Source organism: Pogona vitticeps, chromosome 12 (genome assembly GCF_051106095.1).
Source record: "Pogona vitticeps strain Pit_001003342236 chromosome 12, PviZW2.1, whole genome shotgun sequence".
In the NCBI taxonomy this organism is placed as follows: Eukaryota; Metazoa; Chordata; class Lepidosauria; order Squamata; family Agamidae; genus Pogona; species Pogona vitticeps.
The window spans coordinates 22,053,506-22,079,380 of NC_135794.1; the positions used below are offsets into that span (position 1 = coordinate 22,053,506).

The 25,875-nt window shown below is 47.1% G+C and overlaps 1 protein-coding gene across 6 annotated transcripts; it reads right to left on the bottom strand.

Annotated features, from left to right (window-relative positions):
- Positions 1–1,961: 1,961 nt before the first annotated feature.
- DET1 (DET1 partner of COP1 E3 ubiquitin ligase) lies at positions 1,962–14,638 on the bottom strand. 6 transcript variants are annotated; one of them, XM_020781722.3, is made up of 6 exons: positions 14,524–14,638; positions 12,575–13,780; positions 9,446–9,636; positions 6,549–6,740; positions 4,559–4,708; positions 1,962–3,307 (listed from the first exon to the last, which is right to left on the bottom strand). In XM_020781722.3, exons 2-6 carry the CDS (start codon positions 13,697–13,699, stop codon positions 3,292–3,294), a joined length of 1,674 nt encoding a protein of 557 aa, XP_020637381.3. In that variant the 5' UTR covers positions 13,700–13,780; positions 14,524–14,638; the 3' UTR covers positions 1,962–3,291. The 6 variants fall into 6 exon arrangements, with proteins under 6 accessions (XP_020637381.3, XP_020637376.2, XP_020637377.2 ...); XM_020781717.3 differs by having other exon boundaries at positions 1,962–4,708; XM_020781718.3 differs by having other exon boundaries at positions 1,962–4,708; positions 12,575–13,725; positions 14,524–14,637.
- Positions 14,639–25,875: the final 11,237 nt, after the last annotated feature.

The following is a 25,875-nucleotide window of genomic DNA, read 5'->3' on the forward strand; positions in this document are numbered from 1 at the left end:
CCTAAGAGTTTTCTGATGTGCCCTCCGTCAGTGATCCGTGGTCAATCATGCTCACCCTCACTTGTTCTGAGCATAAAATTGAGAATGATGTTGCATGTTATACATAACTCAGCACTGAAACAGGGAATTCCTTGAGCACGGAAAGTGTCTAATTGTCCCAAGAGAAGCCTCTGGTGCCTCCTGTAGTTTGCTAATTTGCTTGCTGGTTTCTGATTGGCTGTTGGGAGGTAAACATGGGTCTTGTTTGCAGAAATGATTGCTCCATTACAAAAAATCTGGCAGAATCCCATCCCTGGATTGTTCAGCTTCTAGCAAACACATTCTATAGAATGAATAGATGATTCCTCAGGGAGCGAGCCCTGGATACCACCGCCCTGCACTCCTCAGAGTGGGGGTGTAAATAGTGAGGGGAAGAAAGGAGACAAGATCCTCCATCAACTTTGCCATAGATGAAGCAACTTTTGGCCTTTCTCCTTGAACTCTATAGTGTTTCAGTCAAGACCTTCTAACATCTTTATAAAGAAAAACAAGCGCCACGAGTGTCTTTTCTTCCTCACTCCCCTCTCGTCCTCTTTCCTTTTGTGTCGTGCCCTTTAGATTTTTCGCAAGCCGCTCTTTGGAAGCTGGGCTTCGGCACTTTTGTCCGTCTTCGTGAGCCTCTCAAGGAGCATTTCGTGGTTGAAGAGCAGAGTAAAAAAAAAAACTCCATATAAACAAGCAAAGAAATAGAAGTTGCTTGTTTTACAGCGTGATCTTAGCAAAGGCTGCTGCCCTAAATATAAGAAGGGTTCTGAATCCGTACAAATCAAAATAAGGGCTGTCGTGAAATAAGCAAGGGTCAAACAAAGCCTGCTGTTTTTAGGAGAGTAAGATCGTCATCGCTCCTGGCGTAGCGGTAGAGATGTAAAATTTCCAATTCTTTTTCCAGAAAAAAATAACCACTTTTTTTTACAAAATTAAAATGAACATTTTTCATCTCTATCTAACAGTGATCCAGGAGGCGTTTCCCTCCTTGAAAGAATATGCAGCTAGCACAGAGTTTGACAATCTCTATGGGACAGGCAGGTCTCTCAATTCCAGTAATTCTCCAGATATCCTCAGCAACTGGATACAAGCCACCCCAAACTCATCTGCAGAAAATGACCCAGAAAGACCTGCAAGAAGGACCTCTGAGGTCCCTGTGGTGTATGCTTCACCGGTAGGATTGGAAAGGGATGAAGGAATTAGCTCTCAGCCCCAGAGAGCAGAGATTCCAGAAGGTGGAGAAGTCAACCTCTTGACGAGTGGTCTAACGGGTTGCATCTGAGCCTCAGTGGCATCTGGCACAGCCACCTAAATTTTCTCAGCAAAGAATCCTTCCCTCCTATAGAAAAACATTGCTTTCCAGGGAGGTGTTTCAGCAGACCCTCCCTTTATCACGGTCTGTTACTTTGTCTTATTTATGATTATTATATTTTGATGTTTGCATTTTAGCCCTTTGCCGCCACTGTGGGACCTTCCGAATGCTGTCCCCTTTCTATTGCACTGGGGATAATAATTTTTGTTACGTTTATTTTCATTGTTGGAAACTATGCAACGGCTTGCCCCTGGACAAGCGCAGTACAGAAATATAAGAAAGACATAAAATAAATAAGCCTGTTGAAACCGTCACCTAGCATCCAGCGCTGACTTCTGGAACCCAGCCAGAACTTTGCTCCTGGAATGACAGCTGTTCTTGGGTCATTCTACGGAGTTTGATCATAGCTTGTCTTTGAGATCATCCCAGTTTCGTAGCCTGACCAGCTCAAACCTGGGTGGCCTAAATTCAGGCTGATATAGGAATAAAGAAATTGACCCTTGAAGCTTTAGGTGTACAGGATTCTGGGAGTCATGCTCCAAAACAATCAATATTTGCCTGTTAAAGCTTCCTGTTTATACACACACACATACATATATACAGAAATGGAGAAACTGCAAAGGGGTCAAATCAGCACTAAAAAAATAGAACTGTAGTTTATTTCATTCTGAATTCAAGTGAGGAAGAGATTTACAAGCATCTCTGGTGAAATAAAAAAAAATTGAGGTTCCAGTCTCTGCCCTCTTAGCAAAATTTGTCCACGTTCCTAAGAAGCACACAAGATTTAAGGATGAAGCAAAAGATGCTATGGGTCAAAGCATCTTTTGTCGGTGTCAGCCTACTGTACTCATCCCCTGCCCTCTGCCCCACAAATACGTTCTATTGAGCACATATTTCACATCAACAGGTCATGCAGAAACCGAGCAATGCCGCAGAAACTTTTCTCTTCCGTCTTTTTCAAAGGCTAAGAGCGCTGCAGGTGGGCAGCTGAGGCTGTGCATGCCAAGAGCAGCCACAATCAAGCATTTTAATCCAGATCCCTCCCTCCACTCTTCCTCAGTTCTGACCCAACCTCTGTGCAACCGATCTGAGACCTCATGACTGCCTCGTCTATCGATGCTGGCACTTGACATGGGTGGGTTGCCTAACAAACGAACCAGGAGTGCTTTACAAACAGACCTGGTGGTGGCCTCCTTTGGTCTTCTTGGAACCTTGCAGCCTATGATATAGGACCTTCCTTGCACGCCACCTGGGAAGTTGAGTATTGGCTTTGGAGGAAATTTTGAGTCAGGAAACAACATGTAAGCGTTAAACACCATGTTCCTCGCATCACGGCCCTGAGAGGAACGGGAGCCAACTCAAGGCTGCTCTGAAGGGCAAACACCCATCTCCCACATAACATATGTCCAGCTTCTCACCAGTGGAGTCTAAGCATCAATGTAACTTGCGGTACTGCCAGGAACTCTTCAGACACTGGTGTCTGATGAAGAGGATTCTAACACACAAAAGCTCGAAATGCTGCACATGATCAGGTTGTTTCCTGCTTATGGAGACCTAGTCAAATAGTGGCCTCCAAAAAGTCCTCTCGTTAGAAGTCCCACTCCAATCGTGCAAACTCAAAGCCACGGCTTTCAGTCCATCTCATCTTTGGTCTTCCTCCTTCCCTGCTGCCTTCCACCCTTCCATGCATTAGTTTTTTTCCCAGAAACTATTTTATTCTTGTGATATGCCCAAAGAACAACAGCCTTGACTTGATTGTTTTTCCTTCTAGAAAGAAGCCAGCCCTGGTGTCATCTAGAGCTCACCTGTTTTATCCTTCTGGTGGTGCTACAAGTCCCCCCCCCCCCCCCAATTTGTTTTCTTTTTATTACTTGAATTTGGAAAAGTGTTAAGGGCTGGGAATCTGTCCATCGGATCCAGATACTGTTGAGTGATTTTGGCAGTCACGCGGAAACCTATGCACGGCCGTGGCTGGAGAGGAAGAAAAAGCCAAGAAAACATAGTGATCAAAAGCAGGAAAAAGTTAAGATGCCACGCCGGCTACCATTCACGCTGCAAGTCCTGTATTCAGTGCCAAAAATGATATAGCTTTGCTCTCGAGTTGCTGGGTGACACAACTAAAGGGGGCACCACCCTGTTTATGAACTGCTTGTTGGGTTCCAATAAATGTCGAACAATAAACCATTCTGGGGAAGAGAGGCAAGATTAGAGGTCCTTGGTTTTTTTCCCCCAGAATAGTCTTTATAGTCTCAGATCAGAGACAGCAATGTCTTAGGACAAAGCGGGTCCACTTCCTACCACATCTCCTCTGTCCTGGCCTTAAATCTAATGCCGTATCCCTACAAGAACCTAAAGGGAAGTATTATCAACGGATTATAAACAGAATGGAAAGTATGGACCCAGCTACCTACTGGCAAGGGTTTAACAAGAAGCCTTCCAACTTGCTCTGTACCTGCATACACACAGACACTTGCGTATCGTGTGACCCTCCCATTTCTTGAGTCAGACCTGCTCACGAAAAGCAACAAGCAATACAGGGGGTATGGATGCGACAACCATCTCTCAAAAAGAATCTCCCATTTTGTTCAGGTGTTAACCCAGCCTCTGCAAGCCATTATGGACAAAGCGAGGAGGTGAACAGGCCGGCTTCTAACCATTCTCAGGAGCAAGAGTGGCAGCGAGGATGACAGAGCAGGGAGCAACCAAAGAGACACCTTTCTTCTCACCTCTCTCTGCAACCCATCCAGCACTCAGGACGTGGGCAGATCAGGGAGCCAGTATGGCTTAGGAGGTTAGAGATGGTAGACAGCAATTGTGCGAAATGCTTCTTGACCTGAGGAAGTGGTAGGAGGACTCAGGAGATGAGAAATGGGAAGCCTACGCTCCTTGGTGAAATGGGAATGGTCTTTTTTTTTTGTTCTGCTACGTTCACCTGCCTCTGGAACCAAGTAATAAAAAGTGTCAATAAATTGCAGATGTTATCAAAGCAGAAGGACTTTGCAATACAATTGTTACAGAAGGCCCAAGTCCAGAAGAGGACTCTGCTGCCTTACAGAAGCCAAATGCCTTCTGCTGAGATGCAAAGCACTCTTAGCACCTTTGGTTTCCTGGAACACGAATCTAGCTTTGGTGTGTCTAGAGACAAAACGCCATGTCCGCAGCTGCGCCAGGCAAAGGGTGCACTACGTGCAGCTGTGCCGCATGTGAAAGTTCACCACGTACTCAGCGTTCGTCCGTTGGACCGAGATGGCAAAGGGCTCGAAGGGGTGGAAAGTGAAGGCGACCAAGCGTCGGACGGTGTGGTTGATGGGCCGGCCCAGGAGCCCGGCTTGGATTTCAAACTTCAGAAGGCCTGAATCACGTGCGTAGAACCTGCAAGGCAGAGGAAGAGAGAGAGAGAAGGTGGCAGTAAGGCTTCCGGTTGCAGTGCTTCGCTCTTCTGCAATTTAGAAAGTGAAGAAACAAGGCTAAAATAAAAATAGACTAAAAGACAGACAGAAAGGAAGGAAGATCAGACGGCAAGCCTGTCCTTGTAAAGCAGAATTCAGAAAAATAAAGTTTCCTTTTGCAGAGAATTAATAATGATAAGGTGAGGGGATGGTCCAGCTGTGAGATCCATCACCCCATTAAAGCATGAGACAGGTTAATGGCTTGACTCAAACAGCTTCCTCCAGGTTCGTCATATTGTAACAGGAGTTTTCAAACTGTGTTCCAAGGAAACCTGACACCTGATGTTCTATCAGATACTCCTCAAGAGGGGTGTCAGAACTACCACCACCGATCTGCTTGTGCAGAGTGAAGTGGGCAAAATGCAGAACATAGCCTGTGAGACATTTTATATGCAGGTGAGTAAAGAGTGAATCCCCTAACAGGCATTGTGCCAGTGCTGACACAAGACTCGCTCTGCTGATCGGAGAGTAGAAAGCAGAAGCCTCGGATGGGTTGCTTATACTGTTGTGCGACCCGATGGGTTGCTTGTCCTTTTTTCCTTGCTCTGCGTGTGTGTGCACGCGCACACAGGGACCTGTGTGCTTCTATCCTTAGAAAGGGGCAAAATGCTAGAGATGATCCATGCAAATTGGAGAATCACAACAGGGAGAAAAATGCAGCTGGCATCTCAGCCTTGCACTGGAGATCGGCGGGGGGACTCAAGAAACCCTTGAAGCCAGCTTCGACCCTAAATGAGAGCTAGGCAAAGTTACTTCACATCCCTGTACAGAGGCATACCTTGACAGAGTAATCTGTAAGGAAGCTGCTGCCTGAAGGTGCAAGGCTTCAAAATCAAAGCTTCACGGAATGCACATTTTTAAAAAAGGAGAGGCTGTCAGCCCCTGATCTCAATGCATGTGGTCTCGACTCAAAAAGAGTCTCCCTCTTCTTCCAGGCGCTCGGTTACCGCTTGCGGCGCTTCCGGCTTTCAACTCAACAGGTCCTACGACACCAGCCGACCCCACATGTGCCCCCACAGCAGGCTGCCTTCACAACCTGCCACTTCGGCTGCCCACAGAACAAGACAGACCGATGCTCTGCTGGTAAGTAGACACCCTCTGGATGTCGATAATGCAGCCTGTTGAATTCCTCACATTCTTTATTCTTTTCGAAATAGCCATTATTCTCTTTCTCATCTGAAAGCCCCAGCTGGCCTGACAATTAAGGAACAAGGACATGAGCAAGGGGGGAGGAGAGCAACCCTCTAAATAGCTGGCTTTCTCAATGGCCACCTCCTCCTCTGCAGGAGGAGCCCTCAGGTGGGGAAAGCAGGGCGGGGAGGGTGTGAGGTGGGGGCGGCCAGTGAAGGGACAGGGAGACGGTGGTCCCTACGTGCGCCCCCCCAGCAAAAGATGGCCCGTTCTTCCAATTCAGGGCAATTTACCCTACTCAGGAAGAGAGGCTTATAATCTCCAAGATGGGCTCTGTTTGGTATTTTTAAATCTATTTCTGAAAAGTGCTCTGCAATCACAGGCCATTTCCGCAGGCTCACAAGCAGTGGCTAAATTAGACAGTGAAAAATGCAAGATGCGTGTCAAACAAGAACAGCCGTATCGAACATCTCTCTCTCTCTCTCTCTCCCTCCCAATTGTTATGAAGAATAGAAAGTTTACCTGACCATTGTTTGGCTTTTAAAAGGCTCCCAACCCAGTTCCCTGTTAATTTTTTTGTTTAAAGATGTATACAGCACAGTCCAGGGGTCTTGCAGATGCTCTAGATGTACCTGATAGGGTGGTCGCCGCACGTCTTGGGGCGCTCCATGACTGACACCCACTTGTCGTCGTAGCTGAAGAGGGAGAGATCGAGGTAAGGGCTGCCGCTGTAGGACTGGGCGCTGATGGGAAGCTGACCGAGCAGCCTGCGCACAGCTTCCGTGTGGCCGCCATACTTTGCATTCACAATGGTGTCCTTGAATCTGAAGCAGAGAAAGAGAGAGAGAGAGAGAGAGAGAGAGAAGAAAAGAAGAGGGAGAGCAATGGTGAGAGAATGGATAGGAACAAATCAAACTAAAAAAAATTGACAACGCTGCCAGTACCAACTATACTCAACTCTTGGGAAGAGCAGAGCTACAAAGACAAAAGGAGGCAAAACAAACGTACAAATACACACACAAGATCATGAAAAAAGGATGGCACGCCCCCATTGTCTATAGCAAAATATATCTTTAACAGCAAGGCTGGGAAGAAGTTCCAGAGTTGAGAAACATGATCTTATTTTGTGGGGGGGGGGGAAACAACTTTCAGAATACCCTTATGCGCAGGAATCTTGGCTTGAGGCCTTGGAGAGCTTTTGCCAGTCACTTGGTCTGGTAGAACGTGTGGCCCCTGTAGACGCCCCACCACACCTTGTTTACAGCCCGAGGTTCGGTGAGTCAACAGAGTCATCCCGAGGGTCCAAGTAGTGCCGGAGGAGACCCGGCTTCAAATCTCCACTTGCGCTCAAAGCACAGGGCCAGGCATTTATATCTCTCTCTCTCTTTCTGCCTTGCCATCTCGGCAGGCTAGTGATGAAGATAAAAAGGAAATGAGTGGAGAGAAGCATGGGCGCTGTCATGAGCTCCTTTGGAGAAATGGTGCGATACAGATATAGTAATCACTACCGCCACAAATCAAGTGACAAATAAACGTTCCCATAAAGATTACAAACCAGTTCAACGTATCTGGGTCAATGAGTTTTGGGAAAACCTTAGGAACCTTCGCAGCTTTTAAAGAAAAGCTAGGGAAATGATGACTACATTCTAGAGGATAGCTTTAATTTATACAGGGCAACACTTCATATATTTTATTTATTTAAAATATTTTTTACCCTGTCTTATTTCTCCTTGCATAGGAAATCATACGATCTGAGAGCCTGAGATAATTCTCAGGACTCCTTGGAATTACACAACAAGGCCAGGGAACTAGTGCCCGGGGAACTACGGGCTGAGATATCCCCCTGCTAAAAAGTCTGGAAAAACACAGCATGAAGTAATCAATTTCGCCACTGAAGGGGGTTTTCAAGTAGACGTGAACAGCAGTTGTGCTGATGATAAACTAAAGCTCTGGCACATTGTTAAAAAGAATGTCAACCATTAATACATTCTTGAGCAGTCTTCAGTGAAACAACACTTTAGCGCCAGTGTAGCCTTTAAACACACACACGCACACAAACACTTCAATCCGCAGCCTTCATAACCAAGGTATGCACCCCACCCATCAAACAAGGAAGCCAGATTTTACGACATGACCCAAATGACGCTGACCAACTCTCACTGCCTAATCAGCGTTGACCCTTCTCAAGACCAGGAGCCTCTGAAATACAAGGCTGGGCAAAGATCAGAAATGGAGAGAGAGGTGGATTAGCGACACAGCAAATCAATCTATCCTTTTCCCTTTCAGGCTCATGAAAGCTGATAGGTTTACAGCTGCAGAGAAGATGGATGGTGAAATCCATCTTTTGCAGCTGGTATTCTTCAGATTATGTAAAGAGGAAGGGGAGAGGGGAAAAAAACATCTAAACAGATGGAGAGTAAAAGGCCACCAAGAGAACCTTTCCTATGACCTAGAAAAATTATTGTGTCTACCTAATGAACTACAGTAGGAACCTCCCCCCCCCCAACAACATTCACAAGATCCACTTATCCACTTATCCCCTGCCTGAAAATATTAAATTAAAAAAAAACCCAGAATTGGCCACTAGGAAGAACCAGACACCATCCTATGTATGGGGTTCACTATAATCTGTGGGGTTTGGCATCCATGGGGTGGGTGTGTTTGGAACCAACCCCCTCCCCCCCGATATCTTGGTCCTACTGTCTTGCAAGCTCCATGCTCTCTTTACCGGGCCCAAGAATAGCACAAATAACCAGGATTCCCTGAGCTGCCCCTTATCCTAGGAGGGTCTCCCACCTCTCATGCTGCCCCTCCCTCTTATTCCACATGCCAACTCCAAACAGAGGATCTTCTATGAAGCCGTTGCAAGCCTTCAAGGGAGAGCAGCAAGATGGCAGCCCCAAGGCAAATTTTTTTTAAAGTGAGGGGATTGATCTAAATTTCTTTGGTGGGGGGTGCGAGACGGTCTGCTTCAACCCTAAGTTCCTGCTACTGCTGTGCTCATGGATGCTCAAGTCACATCCAACTAATGTTGATCCTAGTTGGGTTTTCGAGGTATGTGAGACATTTAAAGAGTGGTTTTCCTTGTGCCCCCCTCGATACTCAAATATGGAAAGTTTCCACGGCCAAGCCAAGATCTGAACGTGGGTTTTCTAGCTCCCAGTACAATCTACCATGGTGGTTCCCAGTCTTGGGTCTGCAGATGTTCTTGGACTAGACCTCTCAGAAGCCTTCGCCGCTCACTGTGCTGGCCCAGGATTGTGGGAGCTGTCATCCAAGAACATCTGGGGACCCAAGGCTGGGAACCGCTGCTCTATCAACTACACCAAACTGGCTGTCCTAGGGCCTGCTAGCACCTCACCTCCAACCCCACTCTGGTCTTTGGGGAATGTTATCATGAAAGGATCACTGACAAAAGTCAGATAAAGTGGAGACGACCGACTGAAGCTGGTGGAACACCCACCCACTTCGCTTCCACTGGCTTTGCAAACCCAACGGGCCACTTGGCACCGGACCCCGACAGGCTCACCGGCGTTGGATCTGCCTGGCAAAGTTGTTGCTCGAGGCCGAGCAGGGGAACTGAACCGCCTCGCTGTGCAGTGTGGCATTTCGGAAGAGGTCGCAGAAGTTCTCGAAGAGTTCCAGCAGCTCGTCCGATGTATTCTCGAAGACGGCAATCACCTCGGTGGTCACCATATTGTAGACAACAAAGAACGACGGCTGAAGAGGGAGGGAGGAAGGAGAATTCACGTCAGGCGGCTGAGCAAAAGGCCGGAGACGGCAGGGGCCTTGGACAAGCGATTACCTCTCACCACCAACCTGGCAAAACCAACACAATTTGTGCTGGACAGAAGAATTCCATCTGTCTTGCCAGCCTATTCATTCTCTTTCTAGCCATCCCAATAGGCAGCAGATTAAGTACGCTATTAACGACGTTCAAATTATTTACAAAGCAACATGGCATTCCTCCGTTCCTTATTTCTGTGGTTTTGTTTGTTTCAAAAATGGACACATCCGTGCTCCCATTTCCTTTCTCTGCCAAACAAGAAACGGTCTCTCTCTCTCTTTTTTTGTTTTGGTGTGTGTGTGTGTCTGTGTTTTTTTCTTCCCCCAAGAGTGGCAGATTTAATTTTAATTCCTGCTGAGAAGTGATTTTTAAGCCAGGTGGTGGCTGGCAACCAATTATTTAACTCCTCTATATGCAGAGAGGTGAGAGTTGGTAGGTTTTATTTGGGGAGGGGCTCGGAAAGGGTACTTATTTTCTTCTCCTGTCTTAATATTTCCAACATGCCGAGATGAGCCTTTTAAAGTGTATTGTGCTCCACCGTTGCCTATAAACGGCCTACCCTTCAGGATCCCCTGCTGCTGGGGAAATGAAAGACTGAGCGCCATTAACTATTTCTTTTGAATTACCGGCGTTCTTATCCAAGAATGCCCAAAAGCTGCATTTTGGTTTTGCAATCAGTCACCTGGGTACTTCTGAAGAAATCTTTCCCTAGGTAACATTTTGCAAACAAACGATCGAGATTACGCATACTTCTGCATGTCTCAAAACCCACGGCTGGAGGTTTGTACAGAGGGTGGCATCCTCACAATTCTTATGTTTATTTTTAAAAAGTTTTTGGTCCATTTGGTTTTGAATTATATGTGATGTAACCACTAGGAAAAGTCATGGAGGGACAATCAACCTGTTGCTTATATCTACCATGCCAAGATCAGCACCACCACGATTCTACATCTCAGCTCGTCTCTCCCTACTTCTCCTTCACTTATCTCTTCACTACTTGGCTGTTGTCACAGGGTCTTGGGGGCAAAACAATGAAATCCTGGAGATATAATTTGATTTTTCCAGCATTCAGAACCCAGATACATGGACACGTCTGTATTTCTGTGGCCCATCAGTTATCCCAAACATAAGGCTGTAGGATTCGAGGCTGTAGGATTCAGACAAGCTCACTACATACTGTGCTTTCTGCCACAGGAGGTGCGCCAGAACCCAATACCTCCACAACAAGCAACAGGAAACAAAGGGCACAATGACTGCTCAACAAAAGGATCGTCTGGAGAAATTCACAGACTGCCTCGGTTCCCTCCTCTGGAAAGTTCTACACAGAAGCCTTGCATCTGACCTTGTGCCACTGTTGCGACTAATTATTTTTTTTTTCTGAAAGCTAAGAAGCAGCCCCAAAAGACACCTTATTATCCTTTTCTGAAAAAACATACAAGCCGATCCCACAATTTCATTAGACAACTTATCCCATCAGTGACGAAGGCTCTTATTGAAGGTTTTTTCAGACCCTTTTTCTTTATCTCTGAATGATCACTACTTCACTCTCTGAAATCCTTTCCAATTCATGCTAACTTGCATCAGCAAGTTCCTACAAAATCCACTTTAACCTTCTCTCCAGGTTAAACGTATGTCAGCCCCTACAGCAGTTTCTAACTCATTCTGCCTTTTACACTTTTCCCGCATTTTCTCTGCAAACCCGTCCACAAGGCATATGCAGACAACCAACCCTGAGTACGGAAGGACAGTAGGGATTTTATGGGACCACAGGAAAGTTATACAATTTATCCTATCTAGCAAAATCCAAAGAAACAAAAGAAAACAAGGCAAGACAAAAACATCTGGCACCTTAAAGACTAACTATTGTATTTTAATTTATCCTACTGTTTTTACAGCTGGGTCCGCAATCCCACTCTGTGTCTTCATAGTAGCCCACACTGACCAACCAGCCAAAATATCAACCAAAGCAGCATCTGCCATCCTTTCTTTTAATGCCAGCCTGCAATGAGTGCCATTTCCCATTGTTCTCTGTGCGTGTCTGTGCCCTGCCCGAAACACAAGAAACAGAGGCATGATATACATTTTATACAATTATGACGGTTAAGAGACTGAAGGGATGAGGTGCCTCCTAATATAATCGACTGTTGAAAAGGATCAGACAGTAGATTCATAGCACAGCTGATAGGCAGACAGAAGGTACCGGCTCTTCATGCAATGCATGATGGATCTGTGGAACTCATTGCCCCAAGCCACAATGATGGCTCCTAATTCCCATGTCTTTAACAAAGGAATGAACTCTTTTGCAAAATGGTCTATCTACAGCTGCAAAAACTCAATGGAACCTCCATGTTCAGAACCAACATACCTCAGAATGATCATGATAGCAGGCACAGGCAGGAGGTGAGGGCTATGTCCTTATAAGCACTAGCCAGCTTAACTCCCCAGAAAGATAATGCTGGACTAGAACAGCCTCTCAGTCTGATCCAGGGGAGCTTCTGTACATTTTTGATTGGGAATTAAAAAAACTAGTAGTGCTCCACATGTTGCTGGACTATATGTCCAATCAGCTCCAGCCCACAAAGCCAAGGGTGAGGGATGCTGGGAACTGGAGTCATCTGGAGGATCATCTGGCCACCCCTGCTCCTTATACAACCCCAAAGTTTCCCATGGGACTCCCTGGGTCCTCTGAGATACTTAAATATACAATGCCCATCAACCCCAATCACCACAGCTAATGGTGATGGATGGCGCATGTTGCAGGCAAAATATCCAGAAAGAATGAGGCTGAGGTGATAGTTCTCTGTATCTAGTTCTCCAGATCAAGGCTTCAACTTTGCCACATGAGTTCCTCACAAAGGCGCCATCACTCACCTGTGAAGGGTCCGTCACCCGTAACGTGACCACATCCTCGCTTGTGTATTTGATGAACAGATGGTTCTCGTCCAGCAGCTGCATCTTCCACATGCGCAGCTGCCTCAGCTGGTCAAAATACTGGAAGAACCTCCTTTTGGCCATCGCGCTCCCGTCCTGCTCTGCTCTTCGCCACAGGTAGACCAAAAGCCTGTGCTTGAGAGAATTTATGAATGGTTCTTTGTACGGGTTTGCCATGCCTGTCTGGGAATCCCTCTGGACTTCCGGATAGACAGCAGAAAGCGTGAGCAGATCGTCCTCATAGCAAAAGCGCCCTATAGTTCGTACATCAATGAAGGTGCCTTCTGGGGTTACCTGAAAGACATGGATAGTTTGCTGTTGGACAGAGAGAATGGCTAGGATATTTTTATAGAGATAGAGTCCTTGGTTATGGGACAGGATGATTTTATCACATTTGAACGTCCTGGTGTCACAGAGCCTGCCTGTGTGAAGATCTATGATGTGCAAGGAGTAATCTTCCAACGGCGATCTTGGGTTAGGGGTCACCGATTCGCTGTTGCGGTAAACCTCGAAAAAGGGAGGATGGGGCTCCTCAGGCAGATAGGCGGCAGAGCCAACAATGACATAGCGGCAGTCATCTGTGAACAGGCTGCATTCACGATTCAAATGTTCGCCATTGGAGGCCACGTTGGTGATGTGCAGGAGGACAAAGAAGCGTTCAAAGAGCCGGCCACGAATGTTGATGGACCTTTGGTCATTGCCGTTGGCTAAAATCTCCCCCTCATAGCCCTGCAGGAGGTCCTCAGCCGCTTGACACCCCTGGTATTCGTAGATCTCTAAAGAAGTCTGGTCTGAAGAGAAGGCAATGAAGTATCTTCCATCAGGGGAAAACTTCCGTAAAAAGCAGGGCGGCTTTTCAACATTGACCACCGTAAAGTTGGGGAAGACGTTTTGATGGAAGATGCGGACCTGGTGCCAGTGGGTCCCCGTCTTGCCAGAGGTGATCCTTCGACGTTCTAGGCGGTAGATTACATTCTGGTTCTGGATCCGTCGAGGCTTAATGGTTGGGGCATCATGATCCATAACACCTTGTTCAAGAGAAGAGTGTCCCAGGATAGCTAGCATCTGACACAGCCAGAAGGCAAATCATGCTGTCAGAGAAAGGAAGATGCTGTCATAAGTCTTCTTACCTCATATTTTTCCAGCCTCCAAAACAAACGGGTCATTGGCCAATGGTTACATTGCATGCATTTAATGCTCGAAACACGAGAATGCCCACACTGCAGCATCACCCTTATAAGATGTAATTCGGCTGGCCAGGATTTCTGGGCGTTGAAGTCCAAGAACACCTGGAGGCCCCAAAGTTGGGGGGGAGAAGGACCCCTGACTCCAGGCCGCCCAGAGGCTGGTGAGGAACTGAAGGCAGCCCAACCTCTGGCTTCATTGCCCCGGAGACCCTCCCGCGCACAGACAGACACCCACCCACCCCAAAGAGCTTCTCACCCCCATCTCTGAGAACGTCGCTCTTCCTGACGCGGCCCCTGAAGGGGTCGAGGAGGGGGGAAAAAACCCAGACCCAGAGGCTCATTCAGGGGCACCACAGGCAGCCTCCAGCAAAGAAGAGCCCACGGGTCTAGGGGTGTCTGGGGGGGGAGAGCCACTGAGGTCCCCTGAAGGCACCTCCCAGGGAGGAGAAGGAGGAGGAGGTCAAAAAAAGGGGGGGGGGCTGCTGCTGCTGCCTCCCCGGCCTAGCTCAGCCCCTCATACAGAGAGGCAACAGGCAGCCTCCTCCTGGGGGGGGTGTCTCTCCTCTCCTCGCCTCCGACTCCCACGGCCGGGCTTTAAGGGGTGCCCAGGGGAGGCTCGCCGCCGCCTCCTTCCCCTCACAGGCTGCCACCCCCCCCCACACACACACACACACCCCTGGAGCCCGAGCCCGGGGCGCTCACTTTCCAGAGGGACCCGCCGGCGCCATCTTTCCGCCGAGGGAAGAACCAACGAGTGGCGCGCGGGTCTTCCCGCAGCAAGCCTGGCAAGAGCGTCCCCGGTCCAAACCGGAAGCTGGCCGCGCCATCCACACCCCCCTCCACGTGAGCCCTTCCCTCCCACTGGCGCTTTCTCTGGGCAGCGGCCCCTGGCGGGCGGAGGGCGCGACGTTCGCTCCCGACCCTTCTCTCTCTCTCTCTCTCGCTTCCTGGCTGCCATGGCAACCGCCTCCTGGCCTCGGAGGGCGCTATGGCAACCAGGTGTCTAGGAGGGAGGCCACCTCCTCCTCCTCCTCCTCCTCCCGGCGCTTTGCCTGGAGCATCTTCGGAAGGGCCCAGCCTCTTCCTTCAGGGGATGGCACAAGAAGGGCAGGGCTGGGAAAAGTTACTTTTTTTGGCTGGGGGGGGGGGAGAACGACCTACAACTCCCAGAATCCTGGGCAGTGGATGATGGGAGTTGTAGTCCTCTCCAAAAAAAAAGAAGAGAGAGTACCCTTTCCACCCTTTCTTAAAGCGATGGGGCTATGGCGTCCACCGTGCCACGATCAGAAACCCCACTTATGGCAATTTCTTTTCATTTCACATATTACAGCCGTGGACGTAGAATGCCAGTCCCCTCCAGGTTGCCATGCCAACCGCCCTCACCCGTTGGATGCCTTGCCGCTGCCTAGCAGGATGCCATGACAACCTTAGGCACCATGACAACATCTCTCCCCCCCCCAGCATGTAGTCTCTCTCTCTCAACCCCTCATCCTCCCTCTCTCCTTCCTCCCTTTTCACACACACGCACACACACACGCCAACAGGTCATAGCAACAGCCCCTTCCATCATCCACCCATTCCCACAAACCGCTATCCCAAAAGCATACTTGGAAAAGTGGGACACCTCAGTAGAAGCTCTTCCCCCAAGAGGCTTCCGTCCTCAGTGTCAAGCATCAACAACTCCCAATAACCCTTGCCATTACGGGAACACAATATGATGATGGGTATTCTCTGTAAGTGCTCGAAAACAGGCAGAAATGCACCTTTGATAGTAATAAACGTCCTGGTACAAGAGACACATTAACTCCTCTATTGCTTTACTCTTCAACAAAGACATTTGAATCTCCACAGGTCGCAAAGACTTCTGGTGCTTAAGGTAGATCTCGGACCCACCGGTAGATCTGAGTGATCTGCAGTAGATCTCCAAGGGTTTCTGAGACTAGGGATTTAAAAAACTGCAGGTAAATGCCAGAAGCCAAAAATTCATAATAATTCTGTGTTGAAGCGCATGTTATACAGATTGCTTCTTTCAGTGCTTGTCATTGGCGCCATAAAGGGAGCTGCTGCCTTTTATCCCATCTTCGTGCAGCTCTGATGTTCTGCTTAAAGAATGTTGTAATTTGTCATAATTTAGATTTAACTCTGTGTGTGTTTGTGTGTGTGTGTGCGCGCGCAAGCTCATGGCAGGTTCAGTTCAGTGCCTAGGTATGTTTCCACCTTGTCTCAAGTTACTGCACAGCATGGCTGTACTTCCCACAGTCATTATTTTCCATGGCTTTGGAGATGATGACATGCTGATTGTGCCTGGCTGGGAAATCCTGGCCCATCCTTGATAACAGTCCTGCGGTCCCAAAAACGTTCACCAGAGACACAGGTTGCGCATCTGAATGGGAGCTGAGTCAATACACGGTTGCATATTACAGCTCCTAACCGCTGTCTGAGAATTATTCTGCTCAGCTTCGCGATCCAAAATGCAGAGCAGGAGGTATAGCATGGAGCTGACCATTGCCTTCTCTGCCAGTCATGGTGTTACTGCTTTCCTCTCTTCCCCTTGCAAGTTTTAGGGGTGGTTGGCTTAGTTTTAGCCATGTAATAAGTTTGGATGTTGGGGGCGGAAATCTTGCTTGAGTTCTTATGTCAATGTTTAGAAAATATGTTTTAGCAGGAGGTTAAAAGGATCAATATCCCTGCTGTGTTATTGACCGTTTGAGTCCAACTCAAAACTCCATGGGTCTTCTTGCATCGACTCTAAAAAAATGGCTTAAATCGAAAAATCCCATTTTTGGAATATTATGAAACAAGGGGGCAGTTGGACCTGATATGTGTTGAGAATACCCCCTGGATATAATCATTTGTAGATCCTTTTTGCTCTCTTGCAGCCAACAGTCATCACAGATTTGCCTATACGCTTATGTCTCCTTGGAGTATTTTTGGTTCTTGGTAGATCTATATTTGCTGTTGGCTTTGTGTGTAGACTGCTAGGCAAAAATGAAATTATCGCCAACGGCCTTACAACCGGTCACCCTCCAGGCATCTTGGACTACAGCTTCCATAAACATTCGCCAGCCTGGCCAATTCTATCTGGGGTTATGTGAGTTGTAATCTAGCACCTTTGGAACACACCAAGGTGCTATATACCAAACCCAGCCTTCCAGATTCCGATGTCTTCCATTTGGGATGTAAATCCTGTCAACAGCATTTGATATATTTCTCAGTGCCTCTACATGTTGACTGGACATGATGGCAGCTATGGCTGAACAGATCTTCAGAGTACCGACTTCCTGACAGTGGATCTCTAAACAGAGAACAAGGGGTCAGGATTTTATAAGTTTTTGAGCCTCTGTAACTGCCATATACTTTTGTAACCTCTTTCATACACAAATAGTTAGCTACACAGTTGCCGTATTTGCACTGAAACCTGAAGGAATATGTGCCATGCTGCTGATTTACAGATACTTCTGTGTTACATGAACAGCAAAGGAATATTCAGTGTTGATATTTCAAGCAGATTATTTACACACATCCTAAGCAATGTTCTCTTGAAACTGTTATCCCTCACCACAAAGGCTTGCCAACTAGCTCCACAAATTCAACACTCTGCCTCCTCTGAGGAACTGTTCCAGCTGCCGAATTACCTTTGTCCAACCCTCCCATCCTCAGTTGTGTAGCTATGAGGTGGTGGACTTGTAGTGTTTATGGGAAGTGTGTTGCTGGCAGCCAAAGATAATCAAAGGACATACAGCAAATATGCCAGATAAAAGTCCTGAGGGCCCTTTCTCTTTAAGATATTGAAAATATCTCTGTGTATGCAGGATTGAAGGCCAGAACTTTCAGAATAGCAGGAAGTATGATATTATCCATAACCATGATCCATCTCGGGCTTTCTGATTCTTTCCGGAATTAGTTGCAAACCTCTCAGTGATTGGGAGAGAACTGGTTTCCCCAAGAACAGTTTATGATTGCAAGCTATATCTGCTCTGAAGCTAGATATTTAAGGGTGGATTGGTCTTGAATGAGCAGTTAAGAGCCATTGATGTCATAAAAGACCTGATCTTCCTTTGTTGATAGAGACCAATCCAGCTTCCTGCCTTTTTTTGGAGTTTTCTTTTAGGGAATGATGGTATCAGAGCAGCCATTCTGAGCATCTGCATTTCCAAATTTGCCATTACACTGCTGGATATGAAACATAACTGAGCAAAAAAAATATTAGAGATCAGAATTTGGTTCGAGGGAAAACACTTAAGATTCACAGCAATTTATTCGAAAGAATAGAACTGTCAGAACAAGAATCAGGGAGAAATTAAATCAAGTACTCGTCACACCCTGAGAAATGATGAACCACCTCAGGATGATCTTTATGTGAAACAATACGAGAGGACGCGGGGAGCCTTGGAGTTTGAGGCCAGAGACCGGCATGATGGAGAGATCACACAAGTGAAGTATTTGTGTAAGAGTGTCGTCGTGCTGGAAGGTATAGAGGTCTGCATATGGAAGATGTATCAAGAAGAGGAACTATTCATTCTGTGTTTGTGCATGTGCTTCGTTTTATTCCGCTTGAATAATGCTTGGTCAAGGACAAGGAAAAACTTTGCCAGCATGGTTTCATATGTCAGGAGTTGACCTCACTCCTTTTACTCTGACGTGTGATGTTCTTGGACTATAAAAACCGCAGAGCATGGCTTGCTTTCTGGAAGCAAGCCTCTCTCTCTTTTTGCTCCTAGAGTAAATGACTGCAAATGAAAGGAACGAGAAGGTCAAAAACGGGTCTTCTGTTCCTTAATAATAGGGAACCTATTAATTGAGGAATTTATCCAACATCCGATGTTTCCCCTGTTCTGTGGTTTGGTGGCGTGATCCTGGATTCGTCACCTCCCTTACCCCTCACCATTGTTGGGAAAGAAAGCCTCTGCGAATAAATACCTGGAGCTGCCACCAAGGAAAGGGGGGGGGGGAGACAGAGTTTTCTCATTGTGGAGCAGATGTGGCCAGGGAAGAGCAAACAAAACAGAAAAGGTCAGACGTCTGAATGCCACCCACTGTCTTGAGAGGAAGTGGGGGCAGCAAGGCAGTGAGGCTCCAGATTATTTCTGTTACAAAAATTGTGTGCGTGTGTGTGTGTTACCTGTCATCCCCCCCCCCCAGGATATTCCCCAATTATGAAGTTGTCCTAAGCTGGACCTGTACAGATCTTTAGTTAACTGCTCATCATCAATCATCTGTAGGCAAGAAACGCTGTGACTTGGAAGGGGGGGAAAGACATAGCAGTACATTGGTACAAGTCAAGGGGAATATGAGGACCTCTGAAAGGGGCTTCTTTCCTTTTCAAAGCGAGAGAGGAGGGTCCCTGCTTGTTATTTTTTTTTTTAACCAAGACTTCACATTCATTGGAAAAGAAGTACATAAGGTCCAACAGGGTGAGAACCTCAGGTGATTCGGAGGGAGCAAATAACTCTCATCATTTCCGGTGCTGAACTGAGGTATTTTCTGGAGCATGATTAACTCATTTATTTCCGCCATGGCTACAAAAAAACCAAAAAAACCATCTCCGGTCCAGTTAGCAGAGTGTGAGTCGAGTGATTAGTGTCTTCAACCCTCTGAAATATGAAAATGCCCAGCAAACCGCCTAAGCACAACAATTTCACAGAGACTCTTGACTTAAGGAAACAAGGAAGCTACTGTAGAAATCTTTTTGCCCAAAGAGAGATTTGTGAAAATCTGGAGAAAGAGAATGAAGGTGAATGAATGTCACTTCCCAGACTTCAAACTGGGCACAAAGCAGTAGCAAGGTGTGTTTTTCTGCACTACGATGGAAGTAGGAAACAAACACACCAAAGAAGACATTTCTAGCTCCTTTTTTGTGCTGAGGGATCATCTCCCCCAGATTCTCTCCTTCTTGTTCTTGATCTAAGGGGAGATATTTAAGAGTGTGGCCCTTGATCCTGTCATTCTACTGCTTTGCATCTCTACTACTTCGTTCTTTTCTGCTGCGCAAGGAGATCCAATCTTTGGGTCTAACATTGAATCGCCCTGTCCCTAAGCGATCTGCCTATCAGAAAAAAAAAATTAAAATGTACCAGACAAGTCCCGTCTTAAAAAAAGAAAAGGAAAAAAAAAAGTCTTTTCTCTGATCCATCCATTAAAAGTTCTTTGAGCCGTTTTGAGGTCAGAAGGAGCCGTTCTGAGCATCAGGATGTGTGCCTTGTTGGATTCTAGCAATTGAATTCCTTCCACTGATTAGGCGATCATGCTGGCCAAATTGTATTTGGCTAATGGTGCATCCGTTGGCTTAGATTCTGCCTGTCAATATCCCTCGGTGGGGTGTCAGGATTGGGCAAGCTTTGTTGCTGGAACAGGTGCAGGCAAGAAGGAGATGAAGAGGGATGCGGGGATAAATTTGTCACGGAGGGAGATAGAAATTCATGGCCCTCTGGCAGTTGGATGATGCCAACCCAAAAGCCATTTGTTTTCCTGGTCTGATGTGTTTTCTTGGGGCTTCCAGACTGCCACGGGAGCCAGATCTTGTCATAACCATTGTTCTCTAGTGAGTATGACCCGGGGCGCTTCATTGCAACTGCCTGAGGCAGGACACGGTGTGCTCATTCTGAAATGTAACGCATTCCGGAGTGGGCAGGTTGGCTCTAAAGCCCAGAGATGGTTTAAAAGATTGGTATTGATATTATTTGAAATACCCAACTACCGTAGGTTGGAATCTTCTTGGTCTTCACCTGGTGGGTCTTCCTCTCCCTTCATGTGAGCCTAAAATTAACACGTTAAAAGTAATGGCGTTACTTGCATTGCTTTACTGAACTGCTGGATAGCCCAATGGTTCAGGCATCTGGCTACAGAACCAGAGGTTGGGGGGTTGATTCCCCCACGATGCCTCCTTGACAGGGGCTGGACTTGATGATCCCATAGGGTCCCTTCCAGGTCTGCAACTCGAAGATTATTATTATTTCTATTTATAGTGACAAGGGGCATAAATATCCCCTTTCCCCCAGCACGGATGTCACTTCCTTCTATATAATAAGTAACGTTTTCTCATAAATTGTTATTGCTCAAACTGGCAAGCAGCAAGAACAATTTCTTTTCAGAAAGTAACTTTGCAATTACTTTTATGTCATTTCCAATTAATCCCCCACTCATCTTCCCAGATACCGGACGATATTTTTCACTCCACAGCCACCGACCCTCCTCACAGTATCATTTATTAGACACAGTACAAAGGGATCTTTCTTTGCTGAATCAAGGCCGGAGTTTGCAAGATCCACTCTGCAATTCAATCTCAATTTAAGGGAACTCTCCAAAGTCCTGAAATTATCTTGATACCAGGACTCAGAGCTACTTGGACACATCCTGTAATGGCTTGCATTTTTTTCCCCCATGGGCTATCCATTCTGAGTTCCGGTGACCTTTCAGAGGGTTTTCTAGGTAGAGAGTTCTCAGCGGTGGTTCTGCCATCCTCTTCTTTTGGGGGACACCCTGGGGCCGTGCAGCTTGCCCTCGGCTACACAGCCTGGCTGTTTTCCTAGGAAGCTCAGTGGAAAACCCAACTCCCAACCTCTGGTTCTCCAGCCACTCACCAAGCTATCCAGCGAGTTGTAAAGTTAGGACTGGAGTGACTTGATCAAACTGGAATGATCAACCTGCTTTGCTCCCATGTGCTCTTTCCTCTTCTTCAAACCCAGCGCTGTTTCACTTTTCCCTTCCTCTCCCGTACCCTGTCTTTTCCTCCTCTCCTCTGCTCATTTTCTTTGGCATTGCTCTTTCTTTCCTTCTCCCTCCGCCCCGGTAGGGGTTCAGCCTTTCTCCTCTGCCTGGTCTGCTCCCCACTGTTCCCAGTCAGTAAGACCTGCCCCCTGCCACTCCCCACCATTCTTTCAACTTTTTGAAGAGCCCAGGAGATTGGCAGCCAGACTTGGCAGTTCTCCGCAGCCTGTGGTTCTTTCTACCTCCTGGAGATGCCTAGAGGCCCTCTGGAAATTAATGAATAAGTCAGGGCTAAGTACAGTTTCTTCAGCGCGCATGCCAAATTCCATCTGTCCCATTTTCATGTTCTGGATGGGCGGTGGAAACAGATATACATGGAGCGCATGGAGACATTTCCTTCCTTCCTTCCTTCCATCTCTTCATTCTTTTGTTCTTTCCTTTCTTCTTTCTCTTTTCCTTCCTTCTATCTTTCTATCTTTTCCTTCCTTCTATCTTTCCACTTTCTATCTTTTCCTTCCTTCCTTCCTTCCTTCCTTCCTTCCTTCCTACCTACCTACCTACCTACCTACCTACCTACCTACCTACCTACCTACCTACCTACCTACCTACCTACCTACCTACCTACCTACCTACCTACCTACCTACCTACCTACCTACCTACCTACCTACCTACATTTCTTTCTTCTCCCTCAGTCTTGCTATACTGTATTGCCAACTGGCAACAACTCTCTGTTATCAGGATTCCAAATCAATCAATGCACAAATTGGAAAAGACCAAACATGTGAGCCGTTGATATGTTTCATCAATCAGGGCCGACTGACGGCAACTTAACAGGATTCTCAAGATATGGGGAATGCTTAAGGAGTGGTCTATCATTGCTTAGGTCCAGTCAACTTCCATGACCAAGAGTGGATTCGAACTCAGGTCTTCTGAGTTCCTGGTCCAGCACTCCATCCACGACACCACACCGGCTCTCCCTTTAACAACAAGCCTCGGAGCAAAATGTTTGCCTCCCTTCTGTTATTGGGAACTTTTTTAGAGGACAACAGAGCACGGACTCCCTGAACTGGTCAATATTTTATGGCGTATGGGCCATCTAACTAACTCTGTAACCACTCCAGAAGTTTCATGGACACAGGGAAACTTTGTGTGGCGAACTTTGTCCAGGATGCTCTCAAAAGATAAACAGTTTTTTTTTTAATGAGCAGCTAATGCCTGGGAAATGAGGGAAAGAAACATTAAGTGCTGCTTAAAGAATCCCGGCCTTGAAATGTGACTCAGGTTGGAGAGGAGAAATTGCTGTATTCCAGCTAAACTCTTATACAACAATTAGCTTCTGCATTTCCATTATATGCGCCGTCTTCAGAACAACTTCATACCCCAACCTTTGTCATGATTGTCATCATCTGTTTTCTTAGTCCATTCCCTCCTTCCGGGAAAAAAAAAAAAACAATAAGGAGGCACAACAGGCTTGGCTGGCAGGCTTACTTTTCGAGTAAAGCCTTTGAGATGGCTCACCCCCTCCTTGAATCTTGTTCACAAAGTTATAAAAAATACCAATCACTCCCATCAGAAGTGAGGTTTTCTGCTTTCCCTTGTTCTGACACCATTTAACACCCAATGCCATTGTGAAGGGTCTGAGAATCCCCCCACCCTGCAAATCAGCCAAATAACAAATTTCTCTTCTGTACTTTTGCTGAATGCCCCTCTCTCCCTCCCTCCCTTCCTTCTATCTTTTCCTTCCTTCCTTCCTTCCTTCCTTCCTTCCTTCCTTCCTTCCTTCCTTCCTTCCTTCCTTCCTTCCTTCCTTCCTTCCTTCCTTGCTTGCTTGCTTGCTTGCTTGCTTGCTTGCTTGCTTCCTTCCTTCCTTCCTTCCTTCCTTCCTTCCTTCTATCAATCATCTACAAATTCCTTCCTTCCTTCCTTCCTTCCTTCCTTCCTTCCTTCCTTCCTTCCTTCCTTCCTCCCTCCCTCCCTCCCTCCCTCCGTTCCTTCCTTCCTTCCTTCCTTCCTTCCTCCTTCCTTCCTTCCTTCCTTCCTTCCTTCCTTCCTTCCTTCCTTCCTTCTACCAATCATCTACAAATTCCTTCCTTCCTTCTTTCCTTCTTTCCTTCCTTCCTTCTATTGATCAACAAATTCCTTCCTTCCTTCCTTCCTCCCTCCCTCCCTCCCTCCCTCCCTCCCTTCCCTCCCTCCCTCCCTCCCTTCCTTCCTTCCTTCCTTCCTTCCTTCCTTCCTTCCTTCCTTCCTTCCTTCCTTCCTTCCTTCCTTCCTTCCCTTCCTTCCTTCCTTCCTTCTACCAATCATCTACAAATTCCTTCCTTCCTTCTTTCCTTCTTTCCTTCCTTCCTTCTATTGATCAACAAATTCCTTCCTTCCTTCCTTCCTTCCTTCCTTCCTTCCTTCCTTCCTTCCTTCTTCCTTCCTTCCTTCCTTCCTTCCTTCCTTCCTTCCTTCCTTCCTTCCTTCCTTCCTTCCTTCCTTCTTCCTTCCTTCCTTCCTTCCTTCCTTCCTTCCTTCTATCAATCATCTACAAATTCCTTCCTTCCTTCCTTCCTTCCTTCCTTCCTTCCTTCCTTCCTTCCTTCCTTCCTCCTCCCTCCCTCCCTCCCTCCCTCCCTCCCTCCCTCCCTCCTTCCTTCCTTCCTTCCTTCTACCAATCATCTACAAATTCCTTCCTTCCTTCTTTCCTTCTTTCCTTCCTTCCTTCTATTGATCAACAAATTCCTCCCTCCCTCCCTCCCTCCCTCCTCCCTCCTCCCTCCCTCCCTCCCTCCCCTCCCTCCCTCCCTTCCTTCCTTCCTTCCTTCCTTCCTTCCTTCCTTCCTTCCTTCCTTCCTTCCTTCCTTCCTTCTATCAATCATCTACAAATTCCTTCCTTCCTTCCTTCCTTCCTTCCTTCCTTCCTTCCTTCCTCCCTCCCTCCCTCCCTCCTCCCTCCCTCCCTTCCTTCCTTCCTTCCTTCCCTTCCTTCCTTCCTTCCTTCCTTCCTTCCTTCCTTCCTTCCTTCCTTCCTTCCTTCCTTCCTTCCTTCCTTCCTTCCTTCTATCAATCATCTACAAATTCCTTCCTTCTTTCCTTCTTTCCTTCCTTCCTTCTATTGATCAACAAATTCCTTCCTTCCTTCCTTCCTTCCTTCCTTCCTTCCTTCTTCCTTCCTTCCTTCCTTCCTTCCTTCCTTCCTTCCTTCCTTCCTTCCTTCCTTCCTTCCTTCCTCTCTCACCTATTCTTTTTTTCCCCTTCTTTCTTTGCAGGAATGTTACTTATATCTAGTGACGTCCCTGGTGATCATAAATAACGAGGGTGAGCAAGGTTGACTTTGCCAGCTGCCACAAGCCAACAAAGGTTCAACAACTGGAGCAAACCAGAAGCTGAGAGGAGAGCCCGAGACCGCACCTTCCTCAAGGATGCCTGCCTTTGCTTTCCTCCAGAGAACCAGCTGTGGCAGAGGGGAAATGGAACTAACGTCTTGAAACCAAGTCTCCAGTCCTCACTGTGGACTTCTTCTTCCCCTGTGGGATAGCTCTAGAGTTGTGCATGGGCAGGGAGGGGGGGAGAGGGGCTGGAGGAGAAATGAAGAGCCCCCTTTTGCAGGGATTTTAAGTGGTTTGAAAGCATTTTTTTTGTTTGTTTGCTTTTTTTTTTTTGCTTCTCCCTTTTTCCTCGGGTTGTGCTGAGATCTGGAACTGGCGTACACACTCGAGGGCTTTTACCTGCCTGTCCCGCCCACCCAACACCAACCCTGTAAGACAAAGAAAGGAGAAAGCAAAAGCCAGAGATGGGTTGGTGGAGAGAAAGGTATGAGTCTTCTTCCCACTTCAGATCTTCATCCCTGCCTCTCTAACCCTGACTTTGAAAAGGAGAATGTCATGCATCTCTTGAGTTTCATTTTCTGGCTCCATCCCCGTCTTCTTTCCTTTGGGCTGAGTGGCTTATTATGCATTCCCAGAACAAGGTGTGGAGGCACTCAACGCTATTTCATAAGTGCAGTAAATATAAAAGAGACGTGGAGATGAGGGGGGGGAGGAGGGAGAGGGAGGGAGAGAGAGAGAGATGCGGAAGAGGGAAGGAAATATGCATACTGGGATCCCATTTTCCTTTTTTTAAAAAAAATTGAACCAGTAAATGGCTCTGAGAGCCTTCTGCCAACCATCTATGGTAGCTCTCCTCTAACACATGGCAGAAGGATCACCCCTGTCGTCTCAAGGAGACGGGGCATATTCCTAAGAGGAGTGATAGGATGATGGCAAATTGGCAGAAAAGCTACCCATAACCACCATGTCCGAGACCTGCAGGATTGCTGCTTATCACACTGGTCGTCCCTTATGACTTAGAAGCATAAAGTT

Bases quoted from the DNA above. Each gene is read 5' to 3' on its own strand.
- DET1 (XM_020781717.3), bottom strand. From the start codon at position 13,699: ATGCTAGCTATCCTGGGACACTCTTCTCTTGAACAAGGTGTTATGGAT. The intron at 9,637-12,574 runs GTGAGTGATGGC...CTCCCTCTTCAG, and splicing joins GGGTGACGGACCCTTCACAG to CCGTCGTTCTTTGTTGTCTA. The intron at 6,741-9,445 runs GTGAGCCTGTCG...TCTCTGCTTCAG, and splicing joins GCCAGGCAGATCCAACGCCG to ATTCAAGGACACCATTGTGA.